Source organism: Halichoerus grypus, chromosome 4, assembly GCF_964656455.1.
Source record: "Halichoerus grypus chromosome 4, mHalGry1.hap1.1, whole genome shotgun sequence".
Classification (NCBI taxonomy): Eukaryota; Metazoa; Chordata; class Mammalia; order Carnivora; family Phocidae; genus Halichoerus; species Halichoerus grypus.
The window spans coordinates 98,876,358-98,890,094 of NC_135715.1; the positions used below are offsets into that span (position 1 = coordinate 98,876,358).

Here is a 13,737-nt window from a genome sequence, read left to right on the forward strand (position 1 = left end):
ATCTGGAGCTCCGGCCACCTCCCTCGTCCTTCATTCCGCCCCACCTACCCACTCTCGCTTCCCTCTTCTTCCACCACGCCCTGTTTTACTTCTATCTCCGCTCCTCCCAGCGTCACTGCCTCGTCGTGGAGCTCTGCGCCCCGCGCCCAACAGTACACCGCTCCACGCCGCCGAGTCTCCCTGGAGACGCTCCCACGCGCGGCCCGCCGTCGCGCCGCCGTGACGTAGCCCCAGCGCCGCCGCCGTCGGGCTGGGGGGCGGGGCCGCGGGGCTGGCTGGCCGGCTGGGGGCGGGGCCGGGGGCCAGCTCCGGGCCTCCGCGGCCATCGCTGCCTGCGCGGTCCGTTCCACTCGCCCGCTCCCCGCCCTCCCGGGCCGAGTGGGGCCGGGTGGCGTCCGCAGTCTCGCCCCGAGGGACACGGCGGCTTCAGGGGCTGGGCCTCCCTCCCTCCAGCGCAATGTCAGGCACCGCGACAGCTCTGTGAGGCCGCGGCCGTGGCGCTGGGCGGCGGCGGGTCCGGGCCGAGGCCGCTCATGGTGCCTCCACGACACCATCGCGGGGCAGGAAGGCCAGGTAGGCAGGCAGGGGAGGGCCCCGAAATTCCCCGGAGCCCCAGCCGGGACCGAGTGCCCACGAACGGCCCCACCCCCAGCTGTTGGAGTCGGTGAAAGCTTCCTGGCCGAAATGGTATTGGTCTCCAAGGGGCGGTGTGAGGGGAAGGCTGACAGGGGCGTGTGAGTCCGCTCTGGACTCCGACACTAGTGGGAGCTGCTCGAGCGCCGCCTCCGCGCTTTTTCTCACTCCCTGGGGAAGGTGTCACGGCTTAACTTTTTTTTTTCCCCCTCAAAAGAAGATGAGGATTTCCTTTAACAGCTGTTTCCTCACTCGTCTAGGGAATTACTCTTTGGATCTAAAGAAACTAGATGCAGTGACAGGCAAGGGTGGGTGGGGGAGCGTGGAGTATCTTCTCCCTCTACCACGTGAGGCGATTGGAAACGCGCCCCCAAGACTTACAACAAATCACTTCCTCTCAAATAATCAAACTCCCCTCCAAGAGATCGGAGACAGAAAAGACAGAAACAGGCGCGAGTCTAGACATTGTCCCTTGGGGTGGATTCCTCTGCAGGGAGAGGCGAATGGAGTTTCTGTATTTACGAAACTCGGAGGAGCTTTTTGCCAGTAGCTGACTACTCTTAAATAGCCTTTTTTTTGAAGATTGCTTTTTTTTTTTCTGTACCCTTTACTTCTCTGAGTGTAATTTGAAATATACAGTGAATAAAGAGGCTAGAGAAAAATGTCAGTTATATTTAGCACATTTTGGTATTTTTCTTTCATTTGTTCATTTTGAATTTTAAGGGTAAAAAAAGATGTGATGAACCTTATTTTGAGTGGTTGATGTTTTCATAAGCATCATTTTATGGCTGTTTTTAGGTGCGCTGAGTTCTTCACCTCCTTTTAGACTCAGATCTGCCAAGGTTTCAGGCATTGCTCTTGAAGATCTTAGAAAAGCCTTTAAAGTAAGGTAAACCCCACTTTTAATTTACTGTGTAACTTTCAAACAACATCAGCTAAGAAATGTCAGATGTTTCTCTTATACTAATTTTCTCATTTTCTACAGTTATTTTTCAAAAATCTTCTCTAATGTGATCTGTATTTTCTAAAAAACAGATTGCAAATGGTGTGTGTATTTATCATGAACCGGATGAATTCCCAGAGCAGTGGTTTCACTCAGCGCAGGCGAATGGCTCTTGGGATTGTTATTCTCCTACTTGTTGATGTGATATGGGTCGCATCCTCAGAACTTACTTCGGTAGGTAATTCTTGTCTAGGAATGATATTGCATTATAGTAATATTGCTATTAATCTGTGGTGTCTTGATAATCATTTCTATCTCTCATGCTTACTTAAAGCAGTATTTTGAATGTTGAATTATTTATATTTTCTTTAATAAGTGAATTGATGTCAATTCAAGTTGAAACAAAAGATACTCTATCTTTTAGGGAGGGTTATTTTATTTATTTATTTTATTTTTTAAAGATCTTTTTATTTATTTGACAGAGAGAGACACAGCAAGAGAGGGAACACAAGCAGGGTGAGTGGGAGAGGGAGAGGGAAAAGCAGGCTTCCCGCTAAGCAGGGAGCTTGATGTGGGGCTCTATCCCAGGACCCTGGAACCATGACCTGAGCCGAAGGCAGACGCTTAATGACTGAGCCACCCAGGCGCCCCTAGGGAGGGTTATTTTAAAAATGAGACCATATTCATGTTTTTTTAATATTTGATTTTGTATCTGTTGTTTTCTTTCTAAATACAGTTTCTTTGTTTATAAATAATATTTTCTAGTGGAACAAGTATCTAGGATGCAAAGCCATTTGTCACCATTTAGTGGAAAGTAAGAATACTTTTGAACAGATGAGTGAAAGTGATCAGAGCTTTCATGTACAGGTCACTATTGTGCATATGCATGGGTGCATGCACATTTATACATTTCCTGATTCAAACATTGTGAAATACATGGTATATGGTGATTGCATTCAGTTAAATTTTATTTTACCTTTATCAGTGTCCTTTTGATAGTAATGTGTTATTTTGAGTGCACGAAGTTTTTCTTTCTAGTTATATATGTAGATATTTTATTCTGTTTGGCTAATGATCTCTATAAAAAGATGTGCAATTTTATTTTCAGAAATTACTGCTTTTCAACTTACATGTTGTAGTCTTAAGGCTAAAATACAAAAGGAAAAAGTATTTATAAAATGAATTTAAATGTCAGAAGAAGCAGTTTGCCACTGCTGGTCATCTCACATCATAGTTAAGTAAATAGTTGACACTGACGTTGTAGCCAATGAGTAAATAAATTTTTAGCCGTTTTGGAAGTAGGCTCTGGAATACAACAGGCCATTTATTATTTTTCACTCTTCTGTAATCTTTTTTTTTTTAGATGAACATTCTGTAGTTTAACCACAAAGAGATCTCTTTAATGTTGAAGGGGAAATAAGCTTATCTGTAAAGCTTTTAGTTTTAAATAGTTTGGTTTTTATTTGTCAGGTAATAAAATTTAGGACAGAAGAAGACCTGATCAAATTATAATTTAGCAATCTGTCTCTCTTAGTAAGAGGATATTTTATAATTTTGTTATCCAAGAGCATATGTAATATGTCTAATTCTTCAGCCAAATATGCACATTAAACTTCAATCTTCTTATTACAGAAATTTTCTAACATACACGAAGTAGAAAGAATGGTATAATGGATCTTCATATACCTAACAACTATTAAATTTTGCCAATCTTCTCTTATCAACCCCTCCCTAGACATGTTTTCTTGAAGTATTTTCAAGTCTGTTCTAGCCACTTGTCATTTGACCTGTAAATTCTTTCATACTCATCTCAAACTGAAAAGATCCTAATTTTTAAAAATATAATCACCATGCCATTAACAAAATTATATGTCTAACAAAATTAATGGTAATTTTTTAAGATCATCTGGTACCTGGTCCATATTCAAATTTCTTTTAAGTCGCTTTCATTCCTTAACTGTATTCCCCCAACCCCACCTTTTTTTTTTTTTTTTAAATCATGCTAATGATTTGTTGGAAAAACTGGATCATTTTTCCTATAGGATATATCACACTGTCTTAATCCATTTGGGGTACCACAACAAGGCTGCCATTAGCCTGGGTGGCTCAGACAACACACATTTATTTCTCACAGCTCTGGGGGCTGGAGAGCTCAAGATCAAGGCACTGGCCGATTAGGTGTCTGCTGAGGAGCCACTTCCTTATTAGGTGGCAGTCTTCTCACTGTGTCCTCAAAAGGCCAGGAGGTCAGGAAAGCGCTCTGTGATATCTTTATAAGGCACTAATTCCTTTCATGAGGGCTCTATACTTGACCTAATCACCTCCCAAAGGCCCCACCTCCTAATACCATCACATTGGGAGTTAGAATTTTAACATATTAATTTTGGGAGGACACACATACTCGCTCCATAACACACATTTTAAATTTGGCTGATTGTTTCCTTGGGGTGTCATTTTACTTGCTCCTCCTTTTCTCTTATTTCCTATAAAATGGTAGTTAGGTGTAAAGTCCTGATTTGATTCAGGTTCAGTTCTTAGGAAAAAGTACCTTGGTGGTACTGGGTACTTCCTGTGACAACACATGAGGCACATAATGGCTGCAAGTCTTTGGGTGATGTCAACTTCAGCACTATAAAGTTTCTCATCAACCTTTAGGTAATAGTCAAATATCCATATGATTATTGCCCAGATAGAGTGTTTCATTAGGGGTTGTAAAATGATTTTTTCTAAGGGTCATTCCTTGTGCATTTATTAGCTGAATTCTTTTTTTTTTTTTTTTTAAAGATTTTATCTATTTATTTGACAGAGAGAGACACAGTGAGAGAGGGAACACAATCAGGGAGTGGGAGAGAGAGAAGCAGGCTTCCCGCGGAGCAGGGAGCCCGATGTGGGGCTCAATCCCAGGACCCTGGGTTCATGACCTGAGCCAAAGGCAGATGCCCAACGACTGAGCCACCCAGGCACCCCTTAGCTGAATTCTTTAAGGAGAGGTTTTCACTACTACTGTTTGGTTTTCCTGAAACATGGTTCATATAGGAAGCGTTGAATAAATCTTGATTCTTTGTTTTAGAGTAATGTTGCTTAGCAACTTCTAATAGTAACCGTAGGGTATCATCATACATTCATGGATTTTTGTGTATTTCATATGTTTCAGACAATTGAAGTTACTCCTTTTGGTGCTTAAATTGTACTATCTTTGACCAGTAGGAGCCTCTTCAAATTGGCTCTACTGTCCTTTCAATATGACGCTATTAGTCTTTAACATCCTATTTGCTTTTTGGTGCAAGATGCCTCAGGTTCATCTGGTAATTTTCTTGCCCCCTATTTGGATTTGATCATTTCTTTAAGAACCCATGGTTTCTTTAATTGCAAGATGATACAGATCACCTTCTGGATTCTATAGGTGCTCATTCCTCCTGGGTTGTCATTTTTTCTAGGCCTTTCAGTGTACATAGCTAGGACATTTTTTTTTAAGGAAACAAAAAAAATCATGAATTCTAAGTTAAATGAAGATTATAGGTTTTATGTAACTTCCTGGCAACATTAACCTTCATGCAATTTTATTCATACGCCATTCTGCTTCATTGTCTTTCTTCATGCTGTTTCCTCTTGGCTATTATTCAGCCCTACACATGCAGCTCAAGGATAGCTTCTCTTAGGAATCTTCCACAATCCTCAAAATGGTCTGTCTTCCTTTGGTAATCCCATGGTACCTGTATGCCCTTGTTGTGGTACTTAGCATATTATGCTGTGTACTTTTCATATATATATGAAAGGAAAGGCTATCTTATTTTTCCTTAGCTCCTAGCACAAGTACTCTTGCATAGTAAGTTTTTAATGAATGTTGAACAAAACTTTTTTTGGAAGTTGTTGCTGCTTTGTTTGGGAATATTATCCTTTGTATAATATATAGCAAATATATTATGTAGAAATGAGTATAAAATATTTTTATAATCTCTTCTGATCTTCCCTTCCACATGAACCTCTTAGAGTTAAAAATCATGTAATAGCCTTATTTTTTTGGAGATAAGTAATAAGGTTTAAAGTCATTTCATAGTTTATGTAAATTTTTCCTTTACAGTATGTTTTTACTCAGTACAACAAGCCGTTCTTCAGCACCTTTGCAAAAACATCTATGTTTGTTCTATACCTTTTGGGATTTATTATTTGGAAGCCATGGAGACAACAATGTACAAGAGGATTTCGAGGAAAGCATGCTGCTTTTGTAAGTTTTAAATTTTAAGTGTTTGTTGAAGAGGGGATTTATTTTTTCAAAGTTTAAAGTTATTAGTTTCTTGAAGGATAGTCAGATTTTAAGTTGTTCAGTTAAGTGAGTGAAGATAGCATGATATAAGAGAAACCTACTTTTGTCCAAAATTTTAAATTTATTCTTTTAATCAACTTGGTATCAAAATATCTTGTGAGAAATCAAAGGTACATAATCACTCTCTTTCCCTTATCTCATAATATTCTCTGGGTTGTTAAAAATATTGAACTAGCCCAAATCATTAATGTGGAGATGAAGATGAATGTGAGGAATAAGAATATCTGGAGTCTTTGGTCATTTGCATACTGGATGAGTACCATCTAAGTACTTGTAAAGTTGCTTGTTAGAAATAAAGTAAAGCAAGGTTTTATTTATTAAAATGAAAATAGCTTATTTCAGGCCATCGTTCATATGTTTGGCTAACCAAATTATACTCTTTCCTTGATGTAACATAACATGCTGATTGATAGTGTTGACAGAAATGGCAGGCCTCATATTAATTCTTTTCCTTTTCCACTCTTTCTCCTTTTCTCCTCTTTTAAAATTGTGATAGAATATACATAACATCGTATTTACCATTTTAGCCCTTTTTTTCTTGCCCCTTTTTTTATTGTAGTAAAGTATATATGACATAAAATTTACAATTTTAATCATTTTTAAATGTATAGAGGCATATAGTGAACGTTTTAAATGCTCAGTGGCATTAACTACATTTACTTTGCTATGCAACCATCACCACCGTCCATCTCCAGAACTATTTCATTATCCCAAACAGAAACTCTGTACCCAAACTAACTCCCATTCTCTATTAATTATTTTCTTTTATGTGTACTTTTTTTGTGCATTAGACTAGTATACTTCTTGTCTTTTCTAATGAACACTTCCATTTTTTACTTTGTAAAAATAATACATATACATTATAGAAATGTATATACATTGTAGTATTACATGTAGGAGTATGTTATATGTATATATACCTACATGCACATTACTGAACATTTGGAAATACAGAGAAACAAAAAGAATAGTAAATTCCACCATTCAAGGAATAACTCCAGAGTATTTTGACATATATCCTGCCATTCTTTTTCATGTGTGTATTTTTATTTTATATTTTTACAAAAGTGAAACTATACTATTATGTCCTGTTTTACAGTTGGTTTTCTGTTCTTAGTGGTATATCATGAACAACTTTCTGTGTAATTTAGTATTCCTAGAACATTTTTTAATGTTAAGTTTTTTTAAATTGTAGTAGTGATGCATGTTCATTGTTGAAGACAAATTATGGTAATATGAATAAAGAATAAGAATAGTCTATCTGTAATCTCACCATTCTGCAACCACTATATATACTTGATACTCTGTGGCTATGTGCTTATGTGCATATATTTAAAATTAGAGTAGAAGTAGGTTTAGTCTATATCATTGTCTAACTTGATTTTACTGTTTACTTAACAATATATCATGAATATCTCTCCAGGCTAATAAATAAACATCTGTTATTATCTTTTCTATTTTATTTAACAGTTCCTTGATAGATTGTTTTCACTTTTTCTTTTGATATAAGTAAATAGGAATATCTTTATACACATCTGTAGTTATTTACTTTGGATAAATCTCCAAAGTATAATTGGTGGATAAAACAATAATGCCATTTTTCAGGCTTTTGCTTCCTATTGCTAAATTAAAACCTGTAATTTTTATCTCCCTTAGCAGTGCATGAGATCAAATCCTTACCACAATCCCAACATTTACCAATTTGATAGGTGAACAATGATATTTTGTTTAATCTGCATGCTTTCGGTGTTTTTTTATGTATTTGTTGCACAATAGGATTCTTTCTGGAGTTGTCTATATCTTGTTCGTTTTTCTACATTGACTCCTTATTGACTTACGGGAATTCTTTAAGAGCATGGGCTCTGGTGTTTGAATTTTGTTCTGTCATTTACTGATTGCGTGACCTTGAGCAAGTTATTTAACCTCTTAAATAGGGTAGGGTAGGGTAGCCATAGGTGAATAGAAACATGCTTGTACAGCACTAGCGTAGGGTTCTCCAAGTGCAGTCCAGTCCATTGATCCATTTAGGGGGTTCTTGATGTTAATACTATTATCACGATAATACTAAGATGTTGTTTCTCTTTTTCACAAACCCACCCATCCTTTTCCTTCTAATCTGAAATGTTACAATAAATAGTATTATGAAAAGGTCATAAATTTTGTATTTAGATTGACTTTGGTTTTAATCCTGTCTCTGTTACTTAGATGAAATCTCTCAACCTGTTTCTTCATCAGTAAAATGAAGATGATAATACCTACCTTGCATAATTGAATACTTGGCCTTAGTGCTATTATGATTAATAATAATTATACCCTTATAATACTCTGGATTTTAGATTCTATTCCTTTGAGTGTGGCTGACAGCAGCCTTACTTTATAACATGCATTTAATTAAATTTTATGTTCTATTATCTGTAGTTTGCAGATGCTGAAGGTTACTTTGCTGCTTGCACAACAGACACAACTATGAATAGTTCTTTGGTAAGTGCTTTTTTTCTCATCAGGAATGGAATGGGTGGAGTTGAGCCATGACAGGAAGGGCTGAAATAGCTTTATAACACCACTATATTAGGATGTAGATATATCCTAATATTGGGTGCCCGCCATAAGAATTGTAATATGGTACTTTATTTCTTGGGACCTAGAAGTAAGTAGTTCAGCCTTCTAGGAGAGAGGGGAAGAGGACATTGGTTAAGGAGTGAAAATCCTAAGGGACAGTCCTTTGTCCTTTGTTTCTTACCAACTTCATCACTTTGTGTTCATTGTTATTAATCACTTAGAAGCAAATATATTTGTTTAACACTGAAAATATATAAGCAGATTGTTCATTTGTTCCACAGATATTTTCAACAAATTTTTAATAGCACTTTTTTTTTAAAAGATTTGTTTATTTTAGAGAGAGAGGGCATGAGGAGAAGCAACAGAGGGAGAGGGAGAGAGAATCTCCAGCAGACTCCCCACTGAGCGCAGAGCCCAATGCAGGGCTCCATCTCATGACCCTTGAGATCATGACCTGAGCCTAAAGCAAGAGTTGGATGCTCAACCCAACTGCACCACCCAGGCATCCCTAAGTGTTAAGCACTTGTTTTAGGCTCTAGAAATATATAGCTTATATTCTAGTGTGTGAGAGTGTGTGTTTGGGGAGGGCAGAAGAGACAGATAATAAGTAGTGAGCAAGTAAAGTAATTAACATATTCACTTATTTTAAGCATTTATAATCTAGTTTGAGTCTAGTGTGAAAGAAAGTGTAGAAATCTTTTTTTTTTTTTTTTAGACCATCACTAAGGCATCTCTTTAAGATGTATTGTTCCAAATGTGGCATTCTATCTGAGAAAAATTTTAAAGTTACTCTAAAGTTTAGCATCAGTTTATAAAGCATTAGTTTCATGGCCTTATTGCCAGTACAGTTTTTTACTTGTCTGGCTTTTAGAACTATAGTTGCATGCAGGGTAGGTTACCAGGTGCTGTAAAGAGTTTATGAAGCTTAGAGAAAATGTCCTTTCATTTCTCTGGGATCTTAAGAATCAGCAAAATTAATACCACTTGTCTCTTATCAGGGTAGAAGGCAGAGTTGAGGTGACAGACTATTCTACCTACTCTAATACTAAGTTTTGCTATTATCAGTAAGATGGGTATGTCAAATTGTTCTAGGCCAAATGCTATAATGAGAAGTTCAGTGTAACAAAGAGACTGTCTATTTTCAGATCCTATTGCCTCTTCATTTACTGAATAGTTTTCATTGGCAGAGTTCTATACCAAGAGCTAAAAGAGAATTGAATAGAAAACATTTTCTGTTAATTTAAGAAACAGCTTAGTTGGTGAATTGTGCCTTAAATATAGATCAGTTAAAGAACATGTATAAAAACAGTAGAGGAATTCAGAACCACTTAAAAATACAGACTTTAGAGCATGGTTAGATAAACCTGGCAATTCTATTGTCTACCACTTGATTATTTTATAACCAGTAAATGGTTTTTTTAAATACCATTTTATGAGGTTGTTATAAGGACTAATGAGAAAGACATGTTTGACTGTTCTGGACTTGGTAGCTGGTACATTATAAGAACTGATAAGTGGTAGCCGTTTTTTTCTTGTCTATTAATCCTGTAATGGTTTTCAGGAATCTTAATCTTTAATTGAATCTTAAGTAATAAGAGAAAACAATTTGGCAAATACATATACATATTAGACCTTGATTATCTCTTCATTATCTGCCTTCCCCTTTAAACTACGTGATCCTTGAGGACAGAGACTTTTGTCTTTTTTCAGTCTCATATCCCCAGGATCTAGAACAGTTTCTGACATAGTAGAAGCTCAGCACGTATTTGTTAAAAGAATAAATGAAAAGGAATTGGAGATAATCTGTTAGCTTGAGAAAGAGGTCTGTTTTTATGACATTTAAATGTTAAATATAATGTACCAGTGCCGTTCCAATATATTTTGGGAAAATTTGGGAAATGTGGTGAACAGCTGTGTTTTGAGTGGTATTTATGTCTACGTGCCATCAACTTAAATTTTAACTGGTGTATCAGCTATTATACTTGCTTTTTATATTTGTTTGTGTTTTTGTTGTATTCTAGAGTGAACCTCTTTATGTTCCTGTGAAATTTCATGATATTCCAAGTGAAAAACCTGAGAACACAAACATTGATACTGAAGAAAGTAAGCAAGACTTAGAATTTTATAACTTAGAAATGGGAGGAAATTTTAGCTTCATTTAAGCCATCCCCAAACTTAGTGATTTTGTGGGTTGACTGGAATCACCTGGCATTTCTTTTTTTCCATGCAGTATTGGCTTGGCCTCTGATCTTCCAGATGTTTGACTGGAAGTTTTTATTTAAACCAGAAATAATTTTCCAAATATCAAAAATCTCTATGGTTTCATCATATATATATACACACGTATATGTATGTATATATGTATAGCTTTATCATACATATATATACATATACATATATACATAGTATATGTATATTTAAATGAACAAGATCCTCTTCAACCATGCCATTTGAGACTCCTAATAGCAAATTATAGGAGTTTTGTTGGTTCTGTGAATTGAGTAAAGAATATCAGCTTCAGCGTAAGCACAGTATTTATCCATAATATTCTCTTGTAAAGAATGGACCTCTAGAGGAATGTTCTGCATGCTTGACCAGGAACATAATTCTCATAAATAAAAAAAGTTTTACCATAAATGCTAAAATAATAACCATACTATAATCCTGACCTAGACAGTTGTGTATGTACACAGTTGCGGAACCCTTGTTTGAACATTTTAAAACCTTTAAAACATTTTTATAGTGAAAATGTTTTTCCTGTTAACTCTTTGAGCAGAGCTGCCCCAGGTAATAATATAACTCTGGTTTTCTTTGCTGTCCAAGTCTGGTAATATGTGGATTAACATTTATCATTTATCAGTAAATTAAAACTTGTGACTTTCATTGAATGTGAGGGGACATGTTAATGATTTTGTATTATACTTTTCCTTTTAAGCTCCCAAAAAGTCTCGTGTAAGGTTCAGTAATATCATGGAGATTCGGCAGCTTCCATCAAGCCATGCATTGGAAGCTAAGTTGTCTCGCATGTCATATCCTACTGTGAAAGAACAAGAATCCTTATTCAAAACTGTGGGGAAACTTACTGCAACTCAAGTAGCAAAAATTAGCTTTTTTTTTTGCTTCGTGGTAGGTCTTCTCTTTATTAAATGTTTAGAATTTGAATTTTAAGACAATATACATGCCAGCAGTATGCTATTGAAACGTAACACTGTTAGGTTGCTTAATTGACTTTAAAACTCAGCTATCTGGCATCATTGGGGACTTTGAGTATCAAAGTCAATAAATGCTTACCATACCTCAAAGAATTCAATCAATACTATAACACAACAACTACTTTTATATATATATTCAGAATTTGGCATTGCTTCATGGTGAGGATAATTAATAGTTATTTTACACTATTATATATACAAAGGCTAGTAAATATCCAGATAAGAGTTTACTGTATGCATTGATTTTGTCAGATAAGTGGTTTTGTAGTTGTATAGTAAATTTGTGTAAATGTGGTCAAATATTTTAGCAAGTACTCATAGTAAACATTTCTACAGAATTTCTTGTATTATTGTTAATAGCTTTTCTATTATATTATACAGCAAATATTATTTTGGAATAAGCTAGAATTAGACTTGTCTGAATTAGTGAAAACTGAAGTTTAGAATTTGATAATGAATTTCGGGGCTCTTTCCTATATATGTCATTGGGAGCAGCCTAATCCAAGGTTGTTCAGTATGGGCCTTTAAGATTTAAATTTATACTGAGCTTTTTTAAACACCAGGTAGTGCAGTGCTAATGTCAGTATCATTAGCCTGATTATAAGATTTTTTTATTTCACGGTTTTGCCTCATTGCAGAGCCCGTTTTTCTCCATCCTCTTCCTGAATAACGTCTAGTTGAGTGATACCTTGATTAATATATTCAGCAGTACAAATCAAAAAATCATTGTGAATTATGATAATTACATATGTACTAAAATTAATTTAAAGGCTTATACATTCAGATTATGCTGTTAATTATTTTTTCTGTTTGTTTTAAATGAATGTAAGGCAAGACTAAGATTTATCATATGTTACTTAATTTTCAAATGACACTTGAGGTGAAGAATAATAAAAGCATCTATATAGTAAAAGTTAAAAACAAAGGGGAAAGATAAGAGATTAAACGGGTAGTGTGCGTGTGTGTGTGTGTGTGTGTGTGGTGGAAAGAAGCCGGCTGTGGAATGGGATGATTATATCAGGAAGTCCGATTTAAAGGAAGAAAGCTACTTCTAACGAGCACACAATTCATCTTTAGGCAAATTGGTAAAAGGAAAGGCAAAAAGGAAAACTTCCTGAATTACACAGCTTATTGCCTATTAAAAGGAAATATTTCCCTTCATTAGATAAAACAAACTTTTTTCCCAACTCACAACTCTGAGAGAATGTGTTACATAAATACATTACATAGGTACTATTCCATATAGCGTGCTGATTTACAGATACATATGTGCATACAAAAAGCCTTTTAAAAATTGTGGTAAAATATACATGCTATAAAATTTGCCATTTTAACCTTTTTTTTTTTCATTTTAACCATTTTTAAGTGTATAGTTAAGTGGCATTAGGTACATTCAGACTGTTGTGCAACCACCTATCAACAGAACATTTTTCATCCTGCAAAACTGAAATTCTATATCCATTAAATAACTCCCCTTTCTCACCTCCCCCAGCCTCTGACAACCACCATTCTACTTTCTGTCTCTATGAATTTGACTACTCTTAAGTACCTCTTGTGAATAGAATCATATACTGTTTTTCCTTTTTTTTTTTAAAGATATTATTTATTTGTCAGAGAGAGCATGCACAAGTGGGGGGGGGGCGGTGGCAGGCAGAGCAGGCAGAGGGAGAAGCAGGCTCTCTCCTGAGCAGGGGCCTCGAAGCGGGGCTGGATCCCAGGACCCTGGGATCATGACCTGAGCCGAAGGCAGACGCTTAACTGACTGAGCCACCCAGTCACCCCACTGTTTTTCCTTTTATGACTGGCTTATCTCAGCATAAAGTCTTCAAGGTTCATCCTTGTAGCATGTGTCAGAACTTTCTTCGCTTTTAAAGGGTGAATACCATATCACTGTACGGATATACCACATTTTGTTTATCTATTCATCGTTGGTCTGCACTTGGGTGCTTCCACCTTCAGTAGTCTTTAAAAAAAAAAAAAAACCTTTAGTAAGTTACAAGAGTAGAAAACTATGTTAATCTTTAGTAAAGGCATTTCTGTAGAAAGAGTAGTATAGTCCAGGTATA

The 13,737-nt window shown here is 36.4% G+C and overlaps 1 protein-coding gene across 7 annotated transcripts in view; it reads left to right on the plus strand.

Moving 5' to 3' along the window:
• The first annotated feature begins 269 nt into the window (after positions 1 to 269).
• The window catches only part of SLC35F5 (solute carrier family 35 member F5), a 113,407-nt gene continuing 99,939 nt past the window's right edge, over positions 270 to 13,737 (plus strand). For 5 of the 7 annotated variants that reach the window (XR_013447089.1, XR_013447088.1, XM_078070699.1 and 2 more), the window contains exons 1-7: positions 271 to 573; positions 1,432 to 1,522; positions 1,669 to 1,810; positions 5,658 to 5,801; positions 8,319 to 8,381; positions 10,481 to 10,562; positions 11,395 to 11,585. Coding sequence is in view for 4 of the 7 variants with exons in the window: in XM_078070699.1 (XP_077926825.1) it covers positions 534 to 573; positions 1,432 to 1,522; positions 1,669 to 1,810; positions 5,658 to 5,801; positions 8,319 to 8,381; positions 10,481 to 10,562; positions 11,395 to 11,585 (753 nt within the window). In the remaining 3 variants the exon portion in view is untranslated. Of the gene's footprint in view, positions 574 to 1,431; positions 1,523 to 1,668; positions 1,811 to 5,657; positions 5,802 to 8,318; positions 8,382 to 10,480; positions 10,563 to 11,394; positions 11,586 to 13,737 lie in introns of all 7 variants that reach the window. The other 2 variants (XR_013447090.1, XM_078070701.1) reach the window with 2 other exon arrangements.